Here is a 25,537-nt window from a genome sequence, read left to right as displayed (position 1 = left end):
GAGACCCCTGATTGATGGACAGGGTCCAGGACATCTCGGCGATCGACAGCTGTTGATAGCTCTGAAATGGAGAGCAGCAGTCGGAGCGTAACAATGAGCTCATTGCGCTCTTGGCTTGGGTCGCCGGTACTGAAGGGAAAAGGGGGGGGGGTACCTTGCGAATTTCACGGGGGACCACAAATGAGTGCACATGGAAATTGAGCTGAGGAAGGAGAGCAGAACTAGTCATACAACACTGATAACTACCACAAGGACAGCAAATTGAAAACTTTTTTTGACTTGAATGCTCAACAAAAAAGCAGATCAACTTTTGATTACGATTGAAGATTCTATGGCAGATTTTTTTATTTCGGGGCCTACACTACACTATCAAGTTGCATTTCAGCTTATTTTTCCAGGGTTAGTGTTGACAAAAAAAAGGACACCCAAAGGCCTTGGTTGGTTATCCTACCTTGAGGGACAACTATCAAATTGTTGTGGACACCAATTTAGATATGGGCCAACAAAAAAGTTTTGGTACGCAAGACATGAAGGTATATTGTTCTTTTGAGGTACACTTTTTTTTTTTTTAATAAGTGCATATGATAAAAGCTGTTTTGAAATGTACGAGAAGGCCAAGCGTAGTTCCGTGTCGCGAATACGTTGATATCCGCCCTGGGGTGTTTCCCAAAACAACACATTTCAAAGCGAAATTAGCATTGAGGGAGGTCAGCCGTCCCCGAGCTTAATTAAGGTGATTTCCAAATGTTTCTTTTATTCCTCTTCCTTCATTTTTAAAAGCGCTTATTTGGCAGCTGTTTATTTCTTATATTAAAAAAGATAAAATTAGGTGGCAAATGATTTGGCAATGATTTTTTTTTTTGTGAGTTTTGAGTCCTCTATTGAGGGAAATGGCGCCGTGATGGAACGCTTAATAAGCGTTAGCGTGGCGGCTGCCAGCGTTTGCGCGCGCTAACGGCTCGCTGGAGTGCGCGAAGACTTGTAAACTTTCCAAGCCTCGCAAAGTTCATCACGGCGGTATCGACGATTAGACGGGGAAGGAGAACATCTTTAATTGCGTTAAAATCTGAATGCATGATATGACGGGATTAATTTGATTTTTTTTTTCCCCCTCTCTTCCCCTCCTTTGTACAAGTAGCAGATGGTTTATGCCTTCGCAAAGGCTCCTGTTGTAAGATGAGATTCCCTCAGCACGCCTGTGATTGGTCACCGCTAATGAAGCATGCCGGGCTGATTATTGATTTAGAAAATGAGGACAAGACGAGTATTGTGCTTGTGTGTGTGTGTGTGAGCGTTGGTAATAAATTAAAGACAAGCTTTGTTTAGGACTTGACAGAAATTCGCTTTTAAACGACATCAAATATTACATTTTCCGTTCAGGTGCTCTCCGGCCTGTCACACTCGTTTTATTGTTTATTTCCAAACAGCCACTCTTATATTTACCGCTAACAAGCAGATGGTCGACTTGACTTATTTGTGTTTCTCAATGACCGATCGGATGCATGATGGGAAAAGCAATGAGCTGCTTGTCAGTGGGGGGAAAAAAAAAAGGCTCATTCCTTCCATTGACTGCTGTTTTTTGTCATTTTTTTCCGGTTATTATTGGCCGCCGCAGATGTTTTCCAGCTTCCTTGCCGACAAATTAACATCTTCACGCCGACAGGCTTGGGAAATAAACGACATGTTTTACGGGAGAGGTTGGGCCGGTAGCGTCGCAAGGTTCCCCGACACTCGACTTTGGTGGTTTTTAGATACGGAAGCAGGTTGATGGGAAGACTTCTAGCTATGGCGATTCATGCATGAGCAAAGAATTTCTTGCATTATTGAAAACGTCACCTCTGCCCATCCACATCTGAGTCGGTGCTCGAAACAAGCCCCCCCGGTGGCGTTTGGCCACCTGTTGCTAATCGCCGGATGAACCCGTCACCGCGCCAGCGATGATTCGAGGCAGCTCCGGGCAGGGACTGGAGACTTTTCTTGCACACTTAACAATTGATGCATTGCCACTTCCTGTTATTTACACTGGACTGATGGTGACGCCGGGGTGTCCGACGGGAACTGGCGGCATGTGCCAAGTCTTTAATATTGTAACGCGGACGCCACCTGCAGCCGGAGGCGGGAGGACTCCGCCCCCCCCTTTCACTGGCTACGCGGGGGACTTATAGAAGAATATATAATGGATAAAGTCCACCGCCCCATCCCACAGGACAGCCGTGATGTTCACTTGACCTGCTTTAGCTTTCACTGCACACCGCAATACACGCATCATTACCTCCCCCAAGGCAGCCTCGGCGGAGGGGATGGCGCACCGTCGAGCCTCCATATTGCGTCTTTTCAGAAATAATCATTCCTTAGCATACCACAAGAGGGAGCCCGAGTACCACCACACTGGACTACTAAATATTTTGACCACTCAGCGTCCATCTTTAAAGAACGTTTACGTTCGAGTCATTTCACGACCCGAGCGAAAGTTTGCCGAGCGCCATTGTCGTTTTTTTGCAAACAAAAAGGAGCCAACCTGTCGCATTAATCGAAGACGACGGCGCGTTACAGGAGTTCAGCGCATATTAGCGAGGCGGCGCGGACCCGAGGCGAGCGAGCGGCTCATCTATATGCAGACGCTGCGTTAAATCCATTAAAAATAACAAGACGGGGGAATAGACAAACAAGATTGACGTGCAGATAAAGAGCGGTAGCACGAATAATGAAAAATCCTTTTATCGACGACACATCGAGGAGCCTCTTTAGGTGACGCTCGCTTTAATCCTGTTGACTATTCTGCGCCACTATATTTGTCTCCCCAAAAACGCGCGCCTTGACAAATTGCTATAGAGCCGCAATCCTATTAAGGCACGCTTTACTGTGCTGCGCTGTCATTAATGCACGGGAAGAGCGTTGATGTATTTTTAGAGCTTTGTTGAGACGCTTTTGTGAAGTCAATCAGGCAAAAGAAAAAAAAAAATGGCAGCGAGTGAATGGCTTGACTCGTTTCAGACAACTTAAAGCAGTAGCGATCGTTCATGTCTGAACTGATGTGGGTCGGTTGACACAAGTGTGGAACAACTTGCACGCCAAAGTGAGTCATTCATTAAATCAACATTCTAATGAATGATTCAATTCAAATTCAGGTATACTTAGGACTTACTTAGCTTTACTATGTGATATACAAATTTAAGCAAAGAAAAAGAGAATAAAATGTGAAACATAAAATAAAAAAACGCATTGAATTTATCATATTTATTTTTTCATTTATTTACCTATTTTTTCATTTATCTTCCTATTTATTCAATTATCTGCCTATTTATTCCATCACATTCACTTATTTAAAAAAGTAATATCGCGGCGAAGAAATTAAAATGTTAAATATTTCAAAGTAAAATTCAAATGTAAATCACTCGACTCCTTACATTTTTATTTTTCTCATCCTTACGCCATCAGATAGGTCCCTTTATTTACACACGAGTACTTATTAACCCGAATGATTCAACAAAAGCAGAAACACGTACAGAAGATTATCATTCACATTTTTAGTCGGCGACAATTATTACACGCATTGTGTACGCGACATACTCAACCGCGGCGACTGATCTCAGTTCAGATTCATCCCCCAACGCTCCGCCCAGCCGCAGGATTAGCGGCTGGGTAATAAAAGCGTGAATCCGCCGTCTATTGTGGGCCACAATGCGTGGCGCCGCGGCGAGCGTGCCAGGATGCTGCGACCGTTTGACTGACTGCGGCACTTATTAGTATTAACCATCAGCCAGCCAGCAGATTGGCGTGCGAGCGCCGCGCTGCAAAAATGAGAAATGAAGCAATTAGAGTGCTTCACATACATTATTTAGCTCTCATTAGCTTCCCGTGACGCCAACGCCGCTAAAAACGCCTTGGCCGGGCACAGGCAATTAGTAAAAATTAGCGGCGGAGGATTTGGCCTGGGTTCAGGCCACATGGCGGCCGAGATACCAGAGACGGTGTCACGCGTGTCATTTGCACTTTTGGCCGACAAATGAAATACGGTAATACTGCTCGTATTTGTGCTACACTATTCTCGTATTAACCAATACATGTTTTTCTCTCTCTCAGAATACTAATCTCAGCAATTTGGAATTGTGTTCCTTCTGAAACGTTGTGGGATGTGACAAGCTAGCGCTAAAGCCAAAGCTTGGTCTAAGAGGAAAGCAGTTTAGCAAGGTTATTTGTATTTTTTTTATCATTTTGTTTGAGAGTAGACTCGCATTAATCGACTGGATGCTTCTTCGACTTTGTTAGGCCTAACCCCTGACTTTTGTTTCTTAAACTTCAAGTTCGTTTTTTCAGTACTGAATTTTAACCATTAAGTTTATGAAGTTTCCACTAAGCGTGAGTCTGTTGTCAAATGTTAAACAAAAGAAAGCATTTTACATCTCTAAAAGTAGAAAACAACGCGTTGAAAGAAGCAAAACAGGTGTTGCGTGCGTGAGCTAGCTAAGGCTAACGTGCGGCGGCTAATTACACAGCCGCGCATTACGGCGAGCATGTTAATGAGCAGGTACGCCCGTTGATTTCCTCTTATAATGCTGCTCGGTGTCATTAATGATTCATTTTGGCATTTTTTACGCACCTGTGCTGCCGCCGTGTCGCCGCGCTCGCTTGCGTGGACTGACAACCGTTGATTTACATCTCACATAACACTTACTTGACTACAACCCTAACCCGAGCATTCAACTTTTTCCCCAAACTGTTGATGTAAACTAAAAACTTTTATCAAACCTGACTAGCTTCACACATGCGACTCTTTGGAATGGTTTCTTTTGACAATGTCGCCCCCTGTGGCAAATCTGGCTGTCAAACAAGCACAAACAACAAAAGTTTGTCCTTGAAATTTCACACCTGCGCCGGCTGGAGGCATGTTGTTTGTCCATCCTCCTCTTCTTTTTCTTCCAACATTGTTTGTCCTCCATTTTGCGCCGCAGCAAAATCGCAAATTGCATTTTTTTTTTTTTTTACGCGTCACCTGCCCGGAGGTGTACGCTTGGCGGCAGGTGCGGAAAAGATAAAGATTAAAAAAAGAAGGCAAAGAAAGCAAAAACGGAGCGCGATCTCCCACTCATCCAGGAGAATTTATGCCGGAGTGCGACTTAGCTTCTTTGCGATGTAAATGCATGCCGATGACAATATGGCGCGTAAACTTTTTCCACAGTTAATTGTTTGGCAAATGATGATAAAAAAAAAAAGTGATAGTGCTGTGAGCGCCGGCCAGGTTTGCGGCTTCAAACAATCCGCCTCCCCGTCAGGTACGAAAAAAAAAAAAAAAAAAACACTGTACTTTTTAGAGGTTTATAATGTCTCGTCCCCAAGGGGGTGCCCTCAAAAACTTTGAATAAACTACCTCTACTTTTCAAGGGTGAATAAAACAAAGCAAAAATGAACAGTCAATTCATCAATTGTGATTTGAACTATTTAATTCATCATACTTGGGGAAGGTCAAATACACTCCAGGTCGGCGACCGAGAAGTTAGCGGTTAGTGACCGGTTGATGATGTCATCGGTCGGTGAAAGAAGGGGTGAAGCGCTTTGAACACGTCTCTAAGCGGCGTTCCCGCAAATAGAAACAAGGAGTGGCAAAGACGCACGCGGGGAGGGACGTCAACAATTAGCAGGCGTGAAGCCGACGCTGGAATTAGCATGCGGTGATGATAAATATGCATGTAAAGACGTTCCCCCGGGGGGGGAGGAACATCTTTGATTGATAGCTGCGCAATTGAAGGATGTGTAAATGCGCTAGCTAGCTGGCTGGCAGCACTTGTTAAAAGTTGGAGCAACTTTATAATCCCTCACGCCACATCTGCTCGCCGCCTGTGAAACGTCATTAAATTATTACCGGCAGCTGGCCGCCCAACCAAGCTAACGCCGCTGCGTCTTATCCGAACGCTTCCTGATTTACGCCACGTCGCTAGCAGAATAAATGATTGTGTTACACGTCTTTGAAATAAATGCCTCGCCCCGCAGAATTCTGGAGTTTGTAGTTTGATATAACGGTTGTTTGGGGTTCTGGGTTTGAATCCAAACTTCACGTTTTACTTTCAGAAACTAATATGGTCACCTTTTGGCCAGCGCGGTCGGCTTGTGGTCAGCACAGTTGCCACACAGTTTTGGGATTTTTTATTACAATTACTTTTTTATTTTTGTTTTGACGTTTTACGTACGTAGTTAATTTTAATTTGATTTAAAGAGCATTTTTTTCCTCATTTTGAACTATTAGTATAAGATACTTTTACAAATGCATGCATCACTCCGCCCCTCCCCTTCTCTGTATAGTTGAGATATTCTAAAGTTCTCCCTACTGCCATGTGACATGTTGAAGGCAAGCAGCCTCACTGGGAAGACTTGCAGCGCCACCTAACGTCAAGATGGGGAAAAATAAAAGGGCTACACTGCACTGCCAATAAAGTGTTGTTGTGTTGCTGTGTTCTAGGGGGATGGCATCCTCAGTGCTGCATTCTCCCGCGGGTCTCACTGCACAATGAGGGGGCGACCATATTAAACACCAAATAAAAAAATCAGAGCGTGTGCGTGCCTGCTTGGGAGTGTGCGTGTGTAACTCTCAGGGGGGATTCTTTTCATTTAGACACTGCCATCGCTTTATCTGCCTCAATTTATTTGAGACACTCATTTGATAGTCACACTGGACTTGCAATATAATAAAACAATGAAAAATAATTAATATAGTGCCTACAGTGATTACGTTAAAATCTTTTTTTTTTTTTTTTAATAAAAAAAACTTTACATTTTTCCTTACAGACAAGTGTATTTCTTCAAATTAATTTTGCAACAAATTATAATTACATTAATAATAGTAATGAGAGCAGTTTTGGAACTATGACACTTTCTTCTTGTCATCTTATACACATAAAATGATCATTTTAAATCCTCCCTCAGTAGGATGCCTTAAATGCTTTGAATGGAAATTTTGTCAAGGTACTTTTTACAGCATCAAACACACGCACACGCACACACTGATGTGTGTCAGTATGCGTGCGTCTTTGTCTTCCCGCCCTCCTGTTTTCTCCTGATAATTCCTAATGTCCGCATTCTTCTGTTGTGAAGTTGATCCCTCGTCTTTGTAGAAACCCACACCGGCAGCCAGCGCCTGTGTTGTGCTGGCGGCGTAGCGGCCAGGCAATTAGTGGGATTCAAACGCACGTGGATATAGCTCGCAGGCCTCCCGTATCTTTGGCTTTGGCCTGTACGGCTTAGGATATTCTGTCCGTATTGCTTACTATGGGCTGGTATTGCTCGGTTATACTGAAGTTCGCTCGGCTCACGTATCGCTCACTATCAGCCTGTATCGATCTGATATCATGCGATGGCTGTTGGTATTTATTAGCTTGTATCGTTCTTTGACTACCACTCGCTATTAGCTTGGATCACTGACTGTGATGTATCCAATATGGTTGGCTGGTTCTCTTCACTTGTCTTGTTGATATCACAAACTAGGCACTGGTGTCAATGTTTGGATTTGATATCGCTCACTACTGGCTTGTGTTGTTTTTCTCAAAGAATAAAGATTATATGACACTATTGTTACTGGCTTTGTTTCTTTATTTAGCTACCATTTGTGTTCAAATACAAGTTGTTTAAAGGTTTACAAGTCACTGAGGCTAGTTTCATTGGCCTGTCGATAGCGTTTTGCATTAAGTTTTATCATTAAGCTAACGGATTCTTGTAACGCAACATGATGTGGATTGGTTAAATACAAAAAGTTACTTTTCTAACAATGTGCATTATGTTATATTTTGATGACTTAAGTGCCGAAGTGCAATCGTGCAAATGTTACAATTATTCGAGAAATAATATAAAAGAATAAAAATAGAAATAATCCATGGCCTTTACTATAACACACTTTTGAAAAAAACTTTCAGTTTAGCCCCATTTCATCATCCAGACGCTTTTATGTACATTTGTCCCCTTTTCATTTGCTTTCCAAACAAACAGATGTGACATGATAACCTACACACGGTGAATGTATTTTTTTTTTTTAAATAGTATTTCGGTCATTTTTTGTGTGTTTTTTTTTCCTGGTAAACGTGCGTAAAGAGAAGAAAAACCATTGCGTCTGGAAATAATTACCCGAGGCTGCGTCTAGCAGCATATGGCGAGGTCGCGTGGCAAAGGAGGCGCTTGTCAATCATCTATCCGCAGACGTATGGAAATCAACGGCACAACTGGCGGCGACTCGTCAAGTCGCTGTCACAAGGGCAAACTTTTACAAAACAAACTTCAACACTTATTTCCAGAAGTCCTATAAGCTTATTTAGCCACGCGCAAAAAAAAAAAAAAAAAAAACAACTGCTAGCATAACTAGCTTAGTGATAGCGCCGCTATCTTTTAAAGATAGAAGTCACAGTTTTTTATCTGAGCAATAGAGTGGAAAAGTGTGTCGTACAGAATATCCTAAATACATTTGAGACTTTTCTGAGGTTTTCTCCGACGTCCTGGTCGGTTATAGTAGCAAACTATCCTCGAGTGAAAGTTAGCCACGAGGGAAATCGACACAAACTCCTCTTTTTTTTTGCCTGCTTTTCTCTCTTTTGCCGGAGCGTATGACAGCTGCATTTAAATATGAAATAGCTGCAAATTTGCTGCGGCGACAGCATCGCGCCGGCAAACAAAGGCGACGTTTGGAGGCGAAGAAAAAGCAAAAAAACGCGTGTAAAGCAGCTCTTTGTCGCTGTTCACCGCGCCGCCGCCTTTGTTTGCACACAATGGGATGAAATATTTTTAACCGGTAATTACCTGGCGGGGATCCGACGTGCCGGGATTCGCGGGCCAGTGTGGCGCGGCAGGTTGGAAGGTACCGGCGCCGTGTGCGCGCGCGTGTGAACATGTGTGTGCGTGACTGGCAGAAGCTTTTCCGCAACTGTCTCTTCGACGTCCAAGACGGAGTCACCGCTTCACGCCAAGTCCATCACGGGCGAACGCGAGCGACGGATTTAGAAAGCCTCGCCGCTTCCAAATCCAGTCCCCGTCTGTTGTCGCGCCTTTCGTAAACTAATGTGGCTCGTCGCCGGTTATTTTTACCTTCTTGTGTTGTTTAACGGGCTAAAGTGTAAGGGGGCTTAGAAGCGGGCCCAATTCAACTTGTACTGCACAACGGCAAAGAACACAAGCCAAAAGAAAATTAAGCAGTTTTAAAAGTGGACAAATAGACAGAGTTTCCTTTGAGACTATAAAATAACTCTTGCTTGAAGGAATATTTTGTTTTGATTTATTTTCTCAGGTGACACATGCTGCATTTGTTTGTGTTCCAGACATAGAAGGAAAAATACTTTGGATATTTCCTAATTTCCTGACAGCTGTTTTTTTGAAGGACAAAAACAAAAGATGTCAAAAAGAGATAAATCCCAAATTGCGTGGCTTGTCAAGAGAACACAATCAAACGTCTCAAGGTCTGCTCGCATTCATTTTTTGTGTCCAGACAACAAAGAAAAGTGTCACTTTTCAACTCGTAATGAGACTTTTATTTTACTGTTAAATGACCTTCACTATTCTGATGAAAAAGCTGTTTGTTTGGTTTTTTTGCTTTTTAATTCCCCATTTTTATTTTCTTTGACAATAAAAACTATTGTGGATTTACACCGGGCGATAAAGTAGCGCGTCTCATAACATGCTCCAATAATCCACCTGCTCTAATTACAGTCATAAAGTTTCGGAGTCGAGCCGTAATGTATGGGACTGATTCATGTACGTAGCAACTCAGCCTTTTCCCCCCCCCTTTAACTTTTGTGAGTCAGCGGTGACAACAAATCTGTAACTTCATTATTACCAGTTTTATTCTTATTTATGAAATAAAGTGAATAAAAGTACTTTATAGATTTAAATAAAAACAAAAGATTAGAAGTACAACTTACCGTTTCAAGGAATGTAGTTTGTGACCTCTGAGCAATTTTCCCTTTCATGAGCTGGTTCCGTATAAAAGCTTGGCTTTGTTTTTTTTAAGGCCAGTCCGGAAACATTTTGAAGAGGAATCGCTTCTGGCTAAAAGGAGAGGGAAAAAAAAAAGTTATTGGCAATTTGAATGCTTTCAATACCTTTCTTAAAGTGTGTTTTACTCCAGATTTCAAGTTGACCGGAAAAATATGTGCAAGGACAAATTCAAAAGGTATATAAATGTCAATGTACTTTGACATGATTTTAATTCAATACGGTGTTTAACGGCTGAATGCATGAAAATTGGATTTTCATCATTTAGACGATGCTACCGATTAAAATGTGATTTTTTTTTTTTTTAATTCATGCCATTTGGATTATCACAACATAACAAGCAGGTAAAACGTGGCAGCAGATCATCTCACGATAACACAAACAACAACCGAATGACGAAGACAACAAAACGGAATTTTAGCATAGCGGAAGCTAACAAACCGGCCGATAAAATCTCAGTGTTGTTGCCTTGAAGATCAAAGTTGATGGCGTTGTGTCACGGATTATAATATCGCGCCAGAACCGGAACATATCGATATTTTGATGTTATCTCTCGTGGAGAGGATACAAAAACGTGGTTATTTTTTTCCCCCCTCTGTTGTATGAAGCCATTTGAGCTTTTTATTTGATACACAGCTTAAGATCTCGCACACGCTTTTGTTTTACAAGTGAGAAAGAAGATGGACCTTAAAATGGACTAAATGCTACGACTGACCCTTTTTTGACATTTGACTGAGCGTTGGTGTGTTTGTGTGGAAATTATTAACATCTGCCGCACAGACATCAGGAAGAAGTCACGCGTGCCTTAATGGGCCCTTGTTTAGGCATTTATGGCTAAGCGTGTCATTACGCCGCGATTTACGAGCCGGCGTCTCCTCCCCGAGTTTCACCTCGCCACTATTTATTTTGGGGCTTTTTACGGCCATGGAGGCTGCCTAACGGTCCTCCCTCGCTATCCAATTAATGCTGATGATCCGGTGCATCACCACGCCTGTTTTTTAAATGCCCTTTGCTGTGACTGTAGAAATAAAATAAGGGGGGGGGGGAAGTTTGTGCAGTTATACTTTAAATTTGCTTTCAGCATTGTTTGTTTTGAGTGGATCAAGTGGGAGTATTTTTTATTTTTTTTTATAATTGTGGCCAGCAACTAATCTCTCAAAGTTACCTTGGACTACATTTATTAAAAAATTGGGTGAATTCAAAATTTCAATACAATTTTTAGGTTGGGCAATTGCACTAACTTCAAACTTCTTGTTTGTTATTTTAAGCTCATTAATAAAACAAGCATGTTTTACCCAGAAGCAACAATCTCACTCACTCCAAGTCCTCCACCGCTGCTTGGAAGTAATAAAAACACACCCACTCAAGTCTTTAAGCGCATCAATGTCACATGACCCGGTGTCGCTGGTGCGGCGCCGCGTTGAAGAGGCCCGACGTGCTCGCACGCTCTAAATATTCGATCAACTAATGACACCATTGGTCACGGTGAGCGACGACATGCTCTCAGAAGCAGATGGGGGGGGGGGGGGATTAAGGTGTACAAGTACTGTATTTCACAAACTCGCCACACAGCCATTAATAGAGACCCTATTGGGCTTTCCGATTGGCTAAACTTGTCGTAGAGTCCGACGGGTTAGAGCTCCACCTGTTGGATCAGCATGGTATTTATATTTTCGACCGTTCCGTGTCAGTATTCCGTTAGCGTGTCGTGTGTTTCACATTCACGTCAAGCGTGATCTGTCGGCGAATGTCATCCGTCAGCTCGTCGCCGTCGTCGTCACGCTGCTTTTTATGGCGTCTGCAGCTTCTCGTTGGGCTGATTTATGCGCCTGGCGCAGATGTTGCCTACATCCTAGATTTTTTATTTATTTATTTTTTATTCAATTACCGAATCTATCTGGCTGTTTTAATTACGGCTATGAAAAGCCCCATATCCTCCTCGTCGGCGCCTCTGCCCGGATCAACGCCTTCTTGACATCACATCACACACCGGCAATCTATGAGGCTGCCTGAACTCTGCTTTTGAAATATCAGCTCATATTACATGCCTGGGAGTGGGTGTTATTTTACTGTAGGCTATATTAATACATTTATCTTTTTTAAGTAAAAAAAAAAAGTTGAGACCAAGGCCTATAACGGTTATACAATAAAATAATAATTAACTTGTGAATCCTAACAATTATAGACAGGCATTCACCTGGACACCCCAATCGGCCCACCACTAGTTCTGACCCATTGCTAGTTATGTCAACCTAAAATGAAAATTTTGGGAATAAAATAGGAAGCTGGCGTACTCAGTGGAGAATGGAGCTGGGATTCGAACCTCCTAACTCGACAGTGAGTCGAACCACTTGGCCACTGTGTCGCCTCCCAATCACCACATTGCTTAATTGCTACCTCTGGGGTAGAGTGTCAATCAAACATGAGACGTCTCATTGCGTTCCCACTCAAGGGCGCGCATCACTTTCCGGCAAGTTTCTCGCCAAACTTTTCTCTCCGGCATTCGTCCTGCATTTCATCTCGAGTATTACTCTCAAGAAGGAGGAGGAGGAGAAGAAGCGCTGAGTCGACGGCCAGCGATAACAAGATGCACATCCGCACTCATCTGAAGCTCCTCCGAGGACGGACTTGGCGACTCTCTAGCTCTTTTTTTTTTTTTTTCTTTCCCCTCTCGCGCTCGCTCTCAGAGGTTTTTGTTGTTGTCGTTCTCTCTGGTGGATGAGCTCTGGAAGCTCATGCATTTTTATTGCCATCTGGAGAATACCAACAGGTCTTAACAAGAGAGCTCTCGCCGGGGAAACGCTTGACTCTCAGTCGACTCCTTTGACTGCCTGCTCCCAAGTGTGAGCGTGTTTGCCTAAGTGTGCGCAAACCCGTGTGTGTACATTAGCGGTGGCAATCGTGAAGCTAACTTGCGATACCGGGCTACAACGATATCTGACCAAATACAGTGGGACCTTGCTTGACGAGTTTTCCAACTTTTTTTTCCAATTTCTTCTCGAAACAAAGTAACCAAACTGCTAAGATTTTCCTCAACTCATTGGCTTCAAATATAAACACACAATTCCAAAGTAACAACGCACTGGTCAGGGGCTACTTTCTTCTCGCTCGGGCTGAACGATTCGTTCACTGAGGCGGTAAGCTGTGAGGATACTAAGTATCCCGTCCAGCCCCCCCCCCCCCTTGCCTCCCATCGGAGGGGGGTTGCAAGGTGAGCGGGAGCCGCGCTCGTCACGGCTGCACGCCTGCGACAAACAGTCGCCGCTAATGACGGCATGGTGACGGCGTGCAAGTCCCGGCGCCATATGGCAAATTGCCACAACAATATCCTGCCAGTTATTAATCAGGATTTTTTTTTTTTTTTGCTCTGTGATAATTGGAATAATTAGGAGAGGAGCAGGCATAGGGACGCCATGGAGGAAGAAAAAAAAATCCATCTTTTCCTGTCTGCGGGGACAAAACAAGTGTGGTTCTCCTGGTTGGCGTCTTATTTTGTAGATTCTGCTCACCTTTCAAACTAAAGTCAGAGGCGCCCGTGGTCATACGAGACATTTGCTCCGGAAATGTCTCCAAAGTAGCATAAAACTTTTACTCGATCATACTGATCCATAAATTTGGAAGCAAGCCAAAAGATGGTATTCTTATTTTCCATTTTGCTATTAATTTGGAGCGACATCACAAAGGAGTCACACAAACACATGTTTGTGATGTGAAGGGGGTTGGCGCTGTCATTTCACACAGTTTATGAAGGTAAAAACGACAAAAAACATCTGCTCCTGTGACTGTCAAGCCCTCCCTGAGCGTGGCCCTTAATTGTGAGCGTCCCCACCCGGGCCGAGCTGAGGAGGAGGAAATGATCGGAAAACCAGGTCACGACTGAAAACACAAAGCACGAGGGATACACTTACAAGCACATTTGAATCCAGGTTTAAGCAGCGGGGTGTGCACACTTACGCAACCTGATTATATGATTTATTTTCACTTCCACTCACAACAAAATGTATTTAGACTCAGTTGTACAGGTTATAAGTCGCATTTTGGTTTTGTAATTATTCATCTCTGTCTCATTATTTTAATATCCGGGTGTGCAGACTTTTGATATTCACTGACAGTTTAGCTCACTGATAAAATTAAAGTGACTAACTTGCTCGAAGCCAAATGGAACTTGCTCCTAGCTCTCGCCCACTTGAGGAATAGACTTGCATCCCGTATGAAGTATTTTGTGCTCTGGTTGATATTGACGACGTGTCCTTTGAAGAAGTCGTCACTTTTGTCTTTAAACTGTTATGCAAGCGCACACACACAAAAACACACCACGCACGCACGCACGCACACAGTGATGAGTTCACGCCGTGCCTGTGATTTGCACGCAGCCCTCAGAGGACACACTAATGTTTCCAAATGTATTTACAACAGATGTTGCATTTTATTTTTCACGATAACAAAAACAAAAAAAGAAGCGAAGAAAACATTTTTGCTTTTTTTTTTTTCTACTTCATTAAGGCCAAGTTTGTCTTCTCGCCTCCTTGAGGTCGCATGGCCATACGACGAGAGAAGTGCGCCACCTAACGGCTGCATGCGTCAGTGGTTTCGATGTGTTTGGTGGAGAATCCAAACTAAAACACCACACTTGTATCCACGATGAAAAAAAAGTCTTTATGTTGAGGGAATAAGGAAGAAAAATAAAATTGTTGAAGATGTACTTTTTTTTTTTACTTACTAAAAACCAAGTAAGTAAAATATGGAGTATTTTTTTCCCTTTAAAATACAAATAAATGTATCTTTAATAAGTTTGATTAAAGCTATGAATAATATCTTCAGCATAGTTTTTTACTATATTAAATTCTATTTTGTATATCATGGTAATATCTATGGCCACTAGGTTATCAAATTCAATCAGTTTTTCAATATTTAAATAAAATTAGAATTAGTTGATTTTATTTTTCCATTCATTAATCTTCCAGATGTGTTATTTTATTTTTGTTTAACATTTTGGTGAGTTTTGAATTGTGTGTTATCATTGATCCGGATGGGAAAGCGGGACCCCGCACTCCCTCGGCGATGATCACTCTTCCTCCCTCCGCCTCCCTTTCCTTTCTCCTCAAACACCCTCGAGTGCTGGCGGTGGCGGAGCAAGAGGAAGAAGATGAGTGATTTTTCAATAAAACTGACAATCGACGCTTCCTCTTCCTCCTTCTTCACGCTTTGATTGATCTGCGTGCGTTGATTGATTGGATGGCCTGCGGAACTCTTTCTCAGTGGCGTTTGTCACCGACTTGTCACCCATCGCATGTTTTAATGTTAAGCGCACTTCATTAGCGACGCACGGAGATTTATCTGCGTGATGTCTTGAAGATATTGACGACAAAAGTTTGCCATGATGATGATAGTTATCAAAGGCTTTTTGTGGGACCTGTGTGAGACCATTAAGGCCTGCACTTGCCTTCTAACTAGCCAAAGACTGTCGTGGCATTTAGCATGAGGACATATGGTGCGAGCTGGCTTAAAAAAAAAGAGTGCAACCCCTCCGGAGTCACTTTCATCTTCATTAGGACTCGACTCTCACTTGGTGTTGGCCACCTCGCTCGCTCAATGCAGACAAATGAGCGTCAAGTGATAGCCACGCTACCTCCACTTGGGGTCTCTCATTCATATTCACGACGGCGGAACAAGTGACATATGGTCGCTACTCACGCTACGCACACTCTAAACGAGAGCTACCAATCCGGAATTGGATTTAACACTTCAATTCCCCACTGACCAACAAGGCCGACTCAATTACCGGAACACACACACACTCGGAACACACACTCACTGGTGTAATCCAATTAGACCACAATGAAGATGATGATGAGTGTGTGTGTGTGTGTGTGTGTGTGTGTGTGTGTGTGTGTGTGTGTGTGTGTGTGTGTGTGTGTGTGTGTGTGTGTGTGTGTGTGTGTAAGAGAAAGAGCTTATTTGAAATTTATATTTTTACAAAGATTATGAAATGATAAATCTATTGTAGGTACTCAAGTAGATTCACACACATATTTTTCAAGCAGGTATATATATCTTTTCTGGCGGTTGAGTAGCTCCATATTAGGTTTTATTTGTATTAAGTATCGGTAGCTAGTATTGGTAACCTCCACAAGTACCAAAACCTTGAAGTAAGACCGTTAATCTGTTACCAGTACTCACCTTTCCTAGCTGCAATGACTGATATAAAAAGTATTTCATGAGTTGAGACCCTTAATTTAAGTAAACTGGCTTTCATAATTGGCAAGCTATTAACATTTATTTCAATGTAAACCTACCCTATCAAACATTCATAAAATAAATATGCAGTTTACTGAAACACCAACGGATTTGTTGCTTGAAAAAAAAAACATGGAGAAATATAGTCACATACAAAATCATCATTATGTTGATGGAAAAATACTATTTCGTTTTCAAAATGTGTATTAAGTCAGTCAGTTAGGCCTGGTTAGCCGCTAATTAGCCGCGTACGTCACTGGTAGTTAGCACAAAAAGTTGAGCGACAAGTATCCAATAGTTAGGGAAAGTACGGTTAGTAAACTATATATAAAAATGTATATATACAAATCATGTTCCAGCTACAGTTATTCGTCTTTACATAAAAACAACAACACACCCAACCGACCCATAATGGCCGACAAACAACAAAGTGCAAACAAAGCTATCTTACCAGTGCGTCGAGTCAAGGGATTTATCCCGTGCCTGTTGCTGTAAAACAGTATCCAAAAGGCGAGAAGGCCCCCGGCTAACTCCCTCGCCACCACCAACCGAGGGGGGGACACTCCCGGGAGAGCCATTAAGCTGGAGCTTCGGTAGCATCAGCCGCTGAGGGAACGGAGGGAAACTCACGGGAGAAGCGGCCCAACGGAGGGCCGGGCCGGGCCGGGCCGACACGCTCGCAACACCTGTCACCCCCAACACTAATGAGACACACAATTAGCAATTAGCAACGCGTCGTTCTGTCAGCGCTAATACCTACCTGGCGCACACACAGCCGCACTTTCGCCAGGCGGCCCCTGCGAAACCGGACACACGGAAAAAAGAAAAAAACAACCGTCATGATACCACTGTATATTCACAGATGATATTGTTTGGTTGAATATTTTAAATATTTGATTAATCAACGTGTTGTTCTCTTTTGTGTTTTACAGTAAAATTCAATTGGGGCTGACCCAATCAATAGCCAGAAGCAAACAAGCTTTGAATCTTATTTAGACAACGATACAAGCAGCAGTCTTCATTTTATTTCCTAAAAATAGTCCCCAATTGCTTGTCATACAATTTACACATAATGGAGTCGGAAAAAAAAAATATCAACTACTGTACATGCACAGTATATGAATACAGTAAACTAAGGGTCTTGCATTGGCTAACTTAAAGCAAAATGCTACATTGCCCAAATTCATCAGTTTGCTGACTGGTAGCAAAATACACAGATATAAATATGATAATTTACCTGACAGGGCAAACATGTGTTATGTAGTTGCGAAAATGTTGTCCCCAACCCAACTGCAGTGTTTTCTACCTGTGCCCAATAACAATTCAATATAAAGCTAAATGAAATGCAACATTTGCTTTTACACGCATTAGCTTTTACTGTTTGAAAATCCTCCAGCTACCATCTTGCCTCAGTCATCATTTCATGCTCAAAGAAGCACATGGCCCTGATTTGCGATGACAACTCAAAGAAAAAAAACATTAATAGAACATAGCGCAAAGGGAATTGTTTGCTTTGGTTAATTATTAGCATTGGTGTTGTCACTGGCTACTAATTACAAGCTGGGAAGCGAGGGAGCTCCTCCAAGGCCAACAAAGATGCCGGGCATGTCCCTGCGGTGGCGCCAGCATTGTCCCTCACCGCCACTATTAGCTTGGCGTTAGCTCCACTTGCCAGCCGCTATTAGCCTGGGTATTAGCATTGCACAAACTCAGCATTACCTGGATGACTGCTCATTTGAGATTTGGAAGCGCTAATAATAATAATTACGACAAAGCCTTCGGGTGCTACGTTGAACATGCTCATTTATATTGAGTCGAAGTCATGTCGTAAAAATTGATATCTGTGTAAGCGTATAGGCTAATGTAAGGGAAGATAAGCAATTATTAGTAAATAGTGTCAGTAAAGAGTTAGGAACTCGTCACTGGTAGGTAGCTAGGTAAGCACAAAGTGGGTAGAGAGGTCGGCCGGTCAGTAGGCAGGTGTTGTTGGTCGTATGTAAGTCTGCCAGATCGTAGCTAGGTGGATTTTGACTGAACCCAAAATGGCTTCCAGGTCAGCATTGTAAGAAATTGTTCAAAGCTGCTTTACTAGATTAAGCCATGGAAATGATTTATTATGAAGTGACATAAGTTAATAGATAGTTCAAGCCTTGTTAACTTAGCTTGCTACTACTCTTATAAGCGTCACAATGAGCCTCAGTATTTTGACGTATGGATACTGCAAGAATTTTTTTTTTTACCTGATTTGCACACAGACAAACTCACCTGGTCCCAACAGTGCTGAGTTCAGGTGTCGTGGGAATTCCCAATTTTCCAGCTCACACAGCAGAAGGGCCCAGTGAGAGAGATGCATGAGTGAAATGATGCCCAATGCTTGTTTGTACACACAAATGCAAGCCATGTGATTTTTAGGGCTGAGCAAGCAAAAATGAATTTGACTTTTTATTGGACTCTGTGGATTATTTCTAGTTGTTGTGTTTATTTCTATTGTGAAAGGTGGCCGTTTTTTACGATCCACTGGAGTCATCACATTAATTGCAATATATCGCATGTTCCTTCCGTGCATTCGATTGTCTACGTTATCGGAACGTACTGGACTTGTCAAGTTGTCTAGTGAGCCCAAGTACATTTTGGACTCGAGTAGTTTGAGGTGAACGTAGGTATGACTTTCATACTTCCTCCCTCAACGCGTTGTTTAGCGCATTGCTCATCGGGCTCGGTTCGCTCCATTAACACGGCGGCGTCGAGGTGACTTTAGCTGCTAATGAAAAACAGATGTGTCCGTTTAATAGTCTTAATAGTGTGTGTGTGTGTGTGTGTGTGTGTGTGTGTGTGTGTGTGTGTGTGTGTGTGTGTGTGTGTGTGTGTGTGTGTGTGTGTGTGTCTCATTAAAACAGGAGGCCTGATGATGATGAGAAGCACCTAATGAATGAAGACAGACGTGTTTAGCGGCTTGTTGGCTCTATCATCTCAAGGTTTAGTGAGCTATCGAATGACGGGCTGGTCACTACTTTAAACTCAGCCGCCTTGACGGGCAGCCATGGCTCTCACGTTTCCTTCATTTGGAAAAGTGCTGACTCAGCAGCTGGCAGGGGCAGGAGGTGAAGTGCCCCAACTCATTCGTTCATATGTGAGCTTCTATGGCCCACAACTGACGAAGACAAGCTAATAGTCAGTTAACAGCCAGCATCTTAACTGAGTAAACAACAGCTAATTAGAATCTCATTCATTGGCGCACACGTCACTCACCGGACTAGGCTCCGCCTTCTAAACCACAGTTACTACAATGTTCAACGTGAGTATGAGTTATCCAAAATTTTGATATTGCTTGGTGTTGGTATTGTTAAAAGGAAAAAAAAAAAAAAAAGACTTTTCCTCTTGCATGATTAATCGGTGGGATAATCGATAAAAGTTTTGATAGATGCAGCCCTAAATGTGATCATTCATTTCCTCGGTAAGCTGCAGTAAAAGGTCCAACTTTATAGCTCATCACTTTTATTTGTTTTTGTCATATAATCTTTTGTTTGCTTTTTATTTTAATAAAGTGCCATATGTTCATCATGACACTGCTGCTGCAGTGAATTGTGGGAAAACGGCAGGTGCTATCAACTCCCGGCTGAATAGAAAGAAACATGATTAGATTGAAAACTTATGAGCTGCCTTAGGGAGGGAGGGGGAAGTGGGGTATGGGGGGGGGGGGGGGGGGGGGCATACAGTCAAGAATTCCATAGGTACAAGCCGCCATCTAGTGTTCCAGATATGGAATTGCATGACAGACTGACATAAATGCAGTTAATTCAATACAGTATAAGAAATGGGTCAAAAAATAAAATATCTAACATTTTATAATTCAAGACATGTTTCTTAACTTGGCTTTTTAACATTTTGTCACAGAGAATTCAAAATTGAATTGTAATTAGGCATTACTAAATTCAGTCCATTCTTTTAGTTACAACTGATTACAATACAAGAGTAAAAAATACACTGAAATTATGTACGTATTTAAATGTTAATTATGTCTTTAGGTTGACTCAAACTCCCTCCCACGCAACAATTAGTGGTATGGTTGCATTAGCCGGTCACGGCCACTAGGTGTCAGCAGTGCACCGCTTAATAGTTGACTTGCTTGTGGCCAAGCCAGGGCTGGGAAAACGTTTTTACCATGTAACATGGTTTATTCACATTTTACCTACAAGATATAACTTATAAGTAATATTTCACTAAAATATAAACGTATTTTTATAATTGCATTTTTTTTCTATTTGCATTATTACATTATACATTATTTTAGCATTTACAGCTCTGAAAAACAGTACTAAACCAAATATAGTAAATTAAGTAGTTGTAATTGCTAAATAATTTTATTTGATAAATATATTTCAAGTCAAGAAATTTAGTGACAACGACCCCCCCCCCCAAATATTGTTCAAACAAATGAGAATTTTGTTCAACCAAAATCCACTAGCTTAATGCTAAAATAGTAGCAACCCCATGACGTCATTGCTTTTCTTGTCTCTGGTCTCATCTTTGCTAAAATGTCATAATCGATACGTGTCTGGCCCATGAAAATGAATAGCTCTTTCTTTTTGTCCTTTAATGGTTGCGAGATGCTTTTAAGATCTTGAGATATGAAGTACTATAAAAATGCTCGAAAGAAAACATGCACTGCTGTTTGCTTTATGTTTGCTTGGCTAGCTTCAAAGTGAAATATTAAAGGCTATCTTTGAAGGCGTTTTGGGGCGTATGGCATTTGAAGTCTTGAGGTGTTTAACTTTTAAATGATTTGACTTTTGAGCAATTTGCTATTTGACTTTTGAGGTGATTAGATGTTGGACTTTTGCCGAGTCTGATATCATTTTTTAGGCATTTGATATTTGAGGCGTTTGACTTTTGTGGTCTGACTTTTTTTTTTTGAAATCTTCATTTAACAAGGAATGATTTCTATTGGTGTAACATTTGAAGGACAAAGGCAGTTGTCTGCGAGCGTCTTTCTTGGGACTATGAGAGCGCGCCGGCTGCCGCCAGGCCTCTTAAGTGCTGCACAAGAGGGCTTGCTTGTACTTGCTCCCAACACGTTTAGGGATGAGTTGAGCATGAATGATTCCCAGAGAAAAGGCACGAACGCTCCGGCCCTCGCTTGACTGATTTGAAAGTATCATCTCACCAATGCTATTTCTTAGCCTGTCTATGGTGTTTTGTACACGTAGTTAGCCTTAAGCTAATCAGCATTTGTATGCTCCCAGACACCACACAGCAGATGATGTGTTTTTAACAATGCTTTATATATTTTTTTTTTTTTACCAACTGATTGCTAATCAGTTAAAATGCTAATTATTTCCATCCATTCTGCAATCAGAAGCGCACCACGGCACTGAAAGACAGCCTTGTTTGTGGCATTGTTGTTATTAGATCTGCACAAGTGAACATTTATAAACCCAAAATATGTTGCCAGCAGCCAGCTGCACCCTTCAACTGACCACGATTGCGTCATTAGGCCGTTTGAGCACAGCAGTGGAAAACATCTTCCAACTTCTACAAGCTAACAAGAGGGAATTATCATCTTGGTCCACATCGAATAAGTTGTACATTGTATTTATGAACTTGGCAAACGGATCCAAGAACAGTACTGGGGCACTACCAAAATAAAAAGGGTCCACATACGTATTAACCTAATGCAGAATGTCCACCGGCGGTTCTGCTCATGCACTTGCTGGTTTGCTTAGAAGTCTTTCCCGTCACACTTATTCATGTACATATATATATTTTTTTTATAAAATAAATCCTTTTTTTCCAACCCAGGTAGTAGTAAAAGGGGGGTGGGTAACAGGTATCTCCATATATACACATCAGGTTTGCTTGGCACGCAACAAGTTCAGGAATGTAAACATTTCTTCCCATCACATTCACCATTGTGCTTTAAGGAATATCTCGGAATGTGTGTGTGTGTGTGTGTGTGTGTGTGTGTGTGTGTGTGCGCGTGTCCAGAACGCAAAGAACTTCACCAGGCACCGATGCAATAAAATTCACAAACTTTGCGAATCTTGCGCGGGAGAAACGGGGGAGTTTAGGCAAGTACAATGTTTTTACGATCATCTTGTACGGAGTCACCTTGATGAACGACCTGAAAAGTCGTAAAATTTTGGAGCTACTCCAGAAATTTCAGGTCATTTTTTTTTGGGGCCCGAGATCAAAGAATTGGAATAGACATTGCACCTCAAGTCAAAAGACGAAACTTTCAGAAAAACTCGTAAAACGTAAAAATCTGATGGGATTTCGGCAAAACCACGTGAGACTTAAAGTAAAATCTCACGAAACTCCCACTACAATACGTGATGCTCTTGCTAAAATCCCACAAATCTGCTAAAATCTCTGCAGAATTCTAAATGCTAAAATCCCGTGAGGAAAATTCCGTAATTGGTTTTATCCCCGCCCACTCTGCCCAGCAACTGCTGTGTTAGCTTCTTAAGCTAGCCGCAAACTGTTAGTTTTTCCTGAGGTTGGTGGTCGAACGTCAAGATACTACCGTACAGGCCCGATGGGTTTTCTTAAGGAATTTAAGTGTCGCTTTCCTCAGAACAAATACCTGAAGATTATTAAGCGGCTACGTCTGGTAGGTGAAAGTCTTTGGTGGAATGCAAGATGGACGTCAAACGTCGTCTTGGTCCTCGTCGTCGTCGTCTGTGAGCTCCGCCTCGGCCGTGGCCTTCTCGGGAATGGCCTCCATGCTGCGCCGGCTACTTTTGGAGTCGGACGAGCCGCTGGCCGGTCGTCCTTTGCCGAGGTTGCACGTCAATGCCGCGTAATGAATCTGCTTCAGGTTCTCCTGCACTTCGTTGCGGGCGTGTTTTAGGAGGTCCGCCTGGCCCTGAGGGGAGAAAACAATAAAAATGTCTTTAGTGGCCGAACTGACCTTGTTGAATGTGAAATTGTGAATGAAGGAGTCACCTTGAGGATGGTAATGTTCCACGTGAAGCTCTCCACGGCCTTATGAAGCTTGCGACCCTTCAGACCTTCCTTCACCGCCAAGTCGTGGAGGTTCTGGTGGAACTGCATAGCTGAGACAGACACCAATCGACATGAGATAGAACTTTTTTCTTTTTTTTATTATTATTAATCATTTTTTCATTCCCTCATCCAGAACTGGCTGCACTGCTGAGCCGAGGCTTTGCTGTATGTGATTTGAAATCCCTTCATTGAAAAGGCAATATCTCAAGCTATTGTTTTTCAAAGTATCGCCAGCCCCCCGCGGGAACCTTTGAGTGTGTAACCGAGAGCTAAACTGCACTCTGAGCGAATGAACATTGGAGGGGAAATGCGTGTGTGTGTGTTTTTTAATGGCCCAGACTGTTATTGCTTTTTTTTTTTTTTTTTTTTTTTTACAACCTCCAGTTAGAACACGAGCGGGATGGCGTCTTAAGAGGCAGTAAAGTCAAAGGAACAAACGTAACGTTAATGTACACAGTCGGGCAAGGTGCTGAAGATGACGTTGGATGAAGAAGGAAGGAAGCCTCGACGGCGTTTGCTAGCTTACAAGGCGGTTTCTGCCCTCAGCTGGAATCGAGGCTCCTCGTGGGTCCTGTTGGTGCCGTTACCATGGAAACACGAGACGACGGGGGTGGGGCATTATCGGTGGGGCGTTTCCCCCGACTGACGTGAAAGGCTTAATGACATCACGCCAGCGCCTCTTTACCGCGCATTTCCAATTCTGTCTGTCTGCACGTTATGACGACAAACGTATATGTGTGTGTGTGTGTGGGGGGGGGGTTGCCTAGCAACACTGGACAGAATCTGGCAGGAGGAGGGAAGATCCTTCTTTTCCTGAAGAACGACTGTGTGAGGACAGCAGACGGCCATTTGAACGCAAACTTTCTTCCCAACGCTATCACGGAATTGCAACTAGACTATCTAGCAGTGGAAAATGAAGCGCGCCCAGAAAAAAGTTGGGTTCGAAGCAGCCATTTTAGAGTCATTTTCAAACTAAACAAAGAACAATGCCACTACACGTCCAAAGTGTGTCTTTGTTTTTATCTGTGGTCTATTTTAGTCATGTTTTCATAATTATTTTATATATATATATATAAAAAAAACTTTCCAGTCATGCTTCAAAGACCAACTTGTCAACTATGCAGAAGCCGGGGGGATTTTTTTTTTTTAAAGTCAGCCCCCAAAACCACTTCCAGTGAACAGCACAAGAGTTGGTACTGGTAGGCATTTTCTAAACTTAGCAGAGCCACAAAAGCATTTCCAAAAAGCAATGCCTGCAAAGAGTCAGGAAGTCTGCACTATTTCAACACAAAGATGCATTTCTATTCATTCTCTGTGTCTATCCATTTATTTCTCCATTCATTTTAAAAGCAGTGCCTGGAAGCTAGAAACCATTTTGTGCTATGTGAATATTAGATTAACTTTGATCTAATGAATCTACCCTGAATTTTATTTGACTGTGGAAAATGGGACGTTTGCTACCGAGCGCCGCAGGTAGACGAGTTCCCCCGTGATGAGACGACACGCGCGCTCAAATTGCCCAGAGACGAGAAGCTTTTGTTTTGGGATTTTGGCTCACAGTAAAAGAGAGGGACAATCAGTTGTGTTTGTTTTTGCAGGGCAGAATATGAATGAATGATTAGAAGCGAGTGATTTGGGGGATTTAGCTGTGTTTGTCTTTTGATTTACCAACAGGGCCCTGTCTGGTCGCGGCCACCCACTTCCTACACAACACACACTCCTGACATGAGTAGATGTGGTTGCAACCTTCACTGTCTGCTTTCTAATCTGATTTGACTTTATGAAGATAAATATCGTTTTGTTTTTTTTCCCCAATGCGTATGTTTGTATTCACACTTCAGCAAGGATTAGTGTTTGCTCATAAACGCCGTGACCGCCAAAGCAGCACTTTGTCAACAGGAGTTCGCACATTTTGTGTGTGTGTGTGTGTGTGTGTGTGTGTGTGTGTGTGTGTGTGTGTGTGTGTTACAATAACAGTTACATCACATCCTGGAGCGCTCCGCAAGATGTTAAGCAGCAGCGGAAGAGGAGCTCCAAATAACAGCTTGTTTAGCTTGAAATATCCTCAATTATTTGGAGGACATTGCCGGCCTTGAAAAACACGAGGTTGGGCCAAAAATATCGCTGACTGTCTTTACTTTGTGGAAATAAACTAGGGATGTTCGATATCCCTTTTTTTTTTTTCAGACCGATACGAGTACTCAATTACGTTGATGCCGATACCAATTCTAAGTACCGATACCACTAAGATTTACCCCCAAGATTTTTTTATTTTTTTTTAAACTTGGCCTATATGTATATATCCCAATAACGAATGTTGCTGAAAATTAAT

At 42.4% G+C, this 25,537-nt stretch overlaps 1 protein-coding gene and 1 long non-coding RNA gene across 6 annotated transcripts in view; both read right to left on the bottom strand.

Moving 5' to 3' along the window:
* Positions 1 to 19,047, bottom strand: part of LOC147051682 (uncharacterized) — a 48,136-nt gene extending 29,089 nt beyond the window's left edge. The window contains exons 1-4 of one of the 2 annotated variants that reach the window (XR_015067007.1): positions 17,438 to 19,047; positions 16,961 to 16,997; positions 16,652 to 16,901; positions 9,891 to 10,017 (exon numbers count right to left, since the gene is read on the bottom strand). This is a non-coding gene — a long non-coding RNA (uncharacterized LOC147051682). The remainder of the gene's footprint in view (positions 1 to 9,890; positions 10,018 to 16,651; positions 16,902 to 16,960; positions 16,998 to 17,437) is intronic. The other variant, XR_015067006.1, reaches the window with a different exon arrangement.
* A 2,411-nt stretch (positions 19,048 to 21,458) lies between these two features.
* plcl2 (phospholipase C like 2) overlaps positions 21,459 to 25,537 on the bottom strand; it is a 60,198-nt gene continuing 56,119 nt past the window's right edge. For all 4 annotated transcript variants that reach the window (XM_085919449.1, XM_085919448.1, XM_085919446.1 and 1 more), the window contains 2 exons: positions 23,146 to 23,255; positions 21,459 to 23,065 (listed from right to left, as the gene is read on the bottom strand). In XM_085919449.1, coding sequence (XP_085775575.1) covers positions 22,847 to 23,065; positions 23,146 to 23,255 — 329 coding nt within the window. In that variant the 3' untranslated portion in view covers positions 21,459 to 22,846. The remainder of the gene's footprint in view (positions 23,066 to 23,145; positions 23,256 to 25,537) is intronic.

This window comes from Syngnathus leptorhynchus, chromosome 8, assembly GCF_054491065.1.
Source record: "Syngnathus leptorhynchus isolate UIUO chromosome 8, UIUO_Slep, whole genome shotgun sequence".
Lineage (NCBI taxonomy): Eukaryota > Metazoa > Chordata > Actinopteri > Syngnathiformes > Syngnathidae > Syngnathus > Syngnathus leptorhynchus.
Note: the sequence above shows the minus strand (reverse complement) of the source record. Positions and strands in the feature narration are given on the sequence as shown.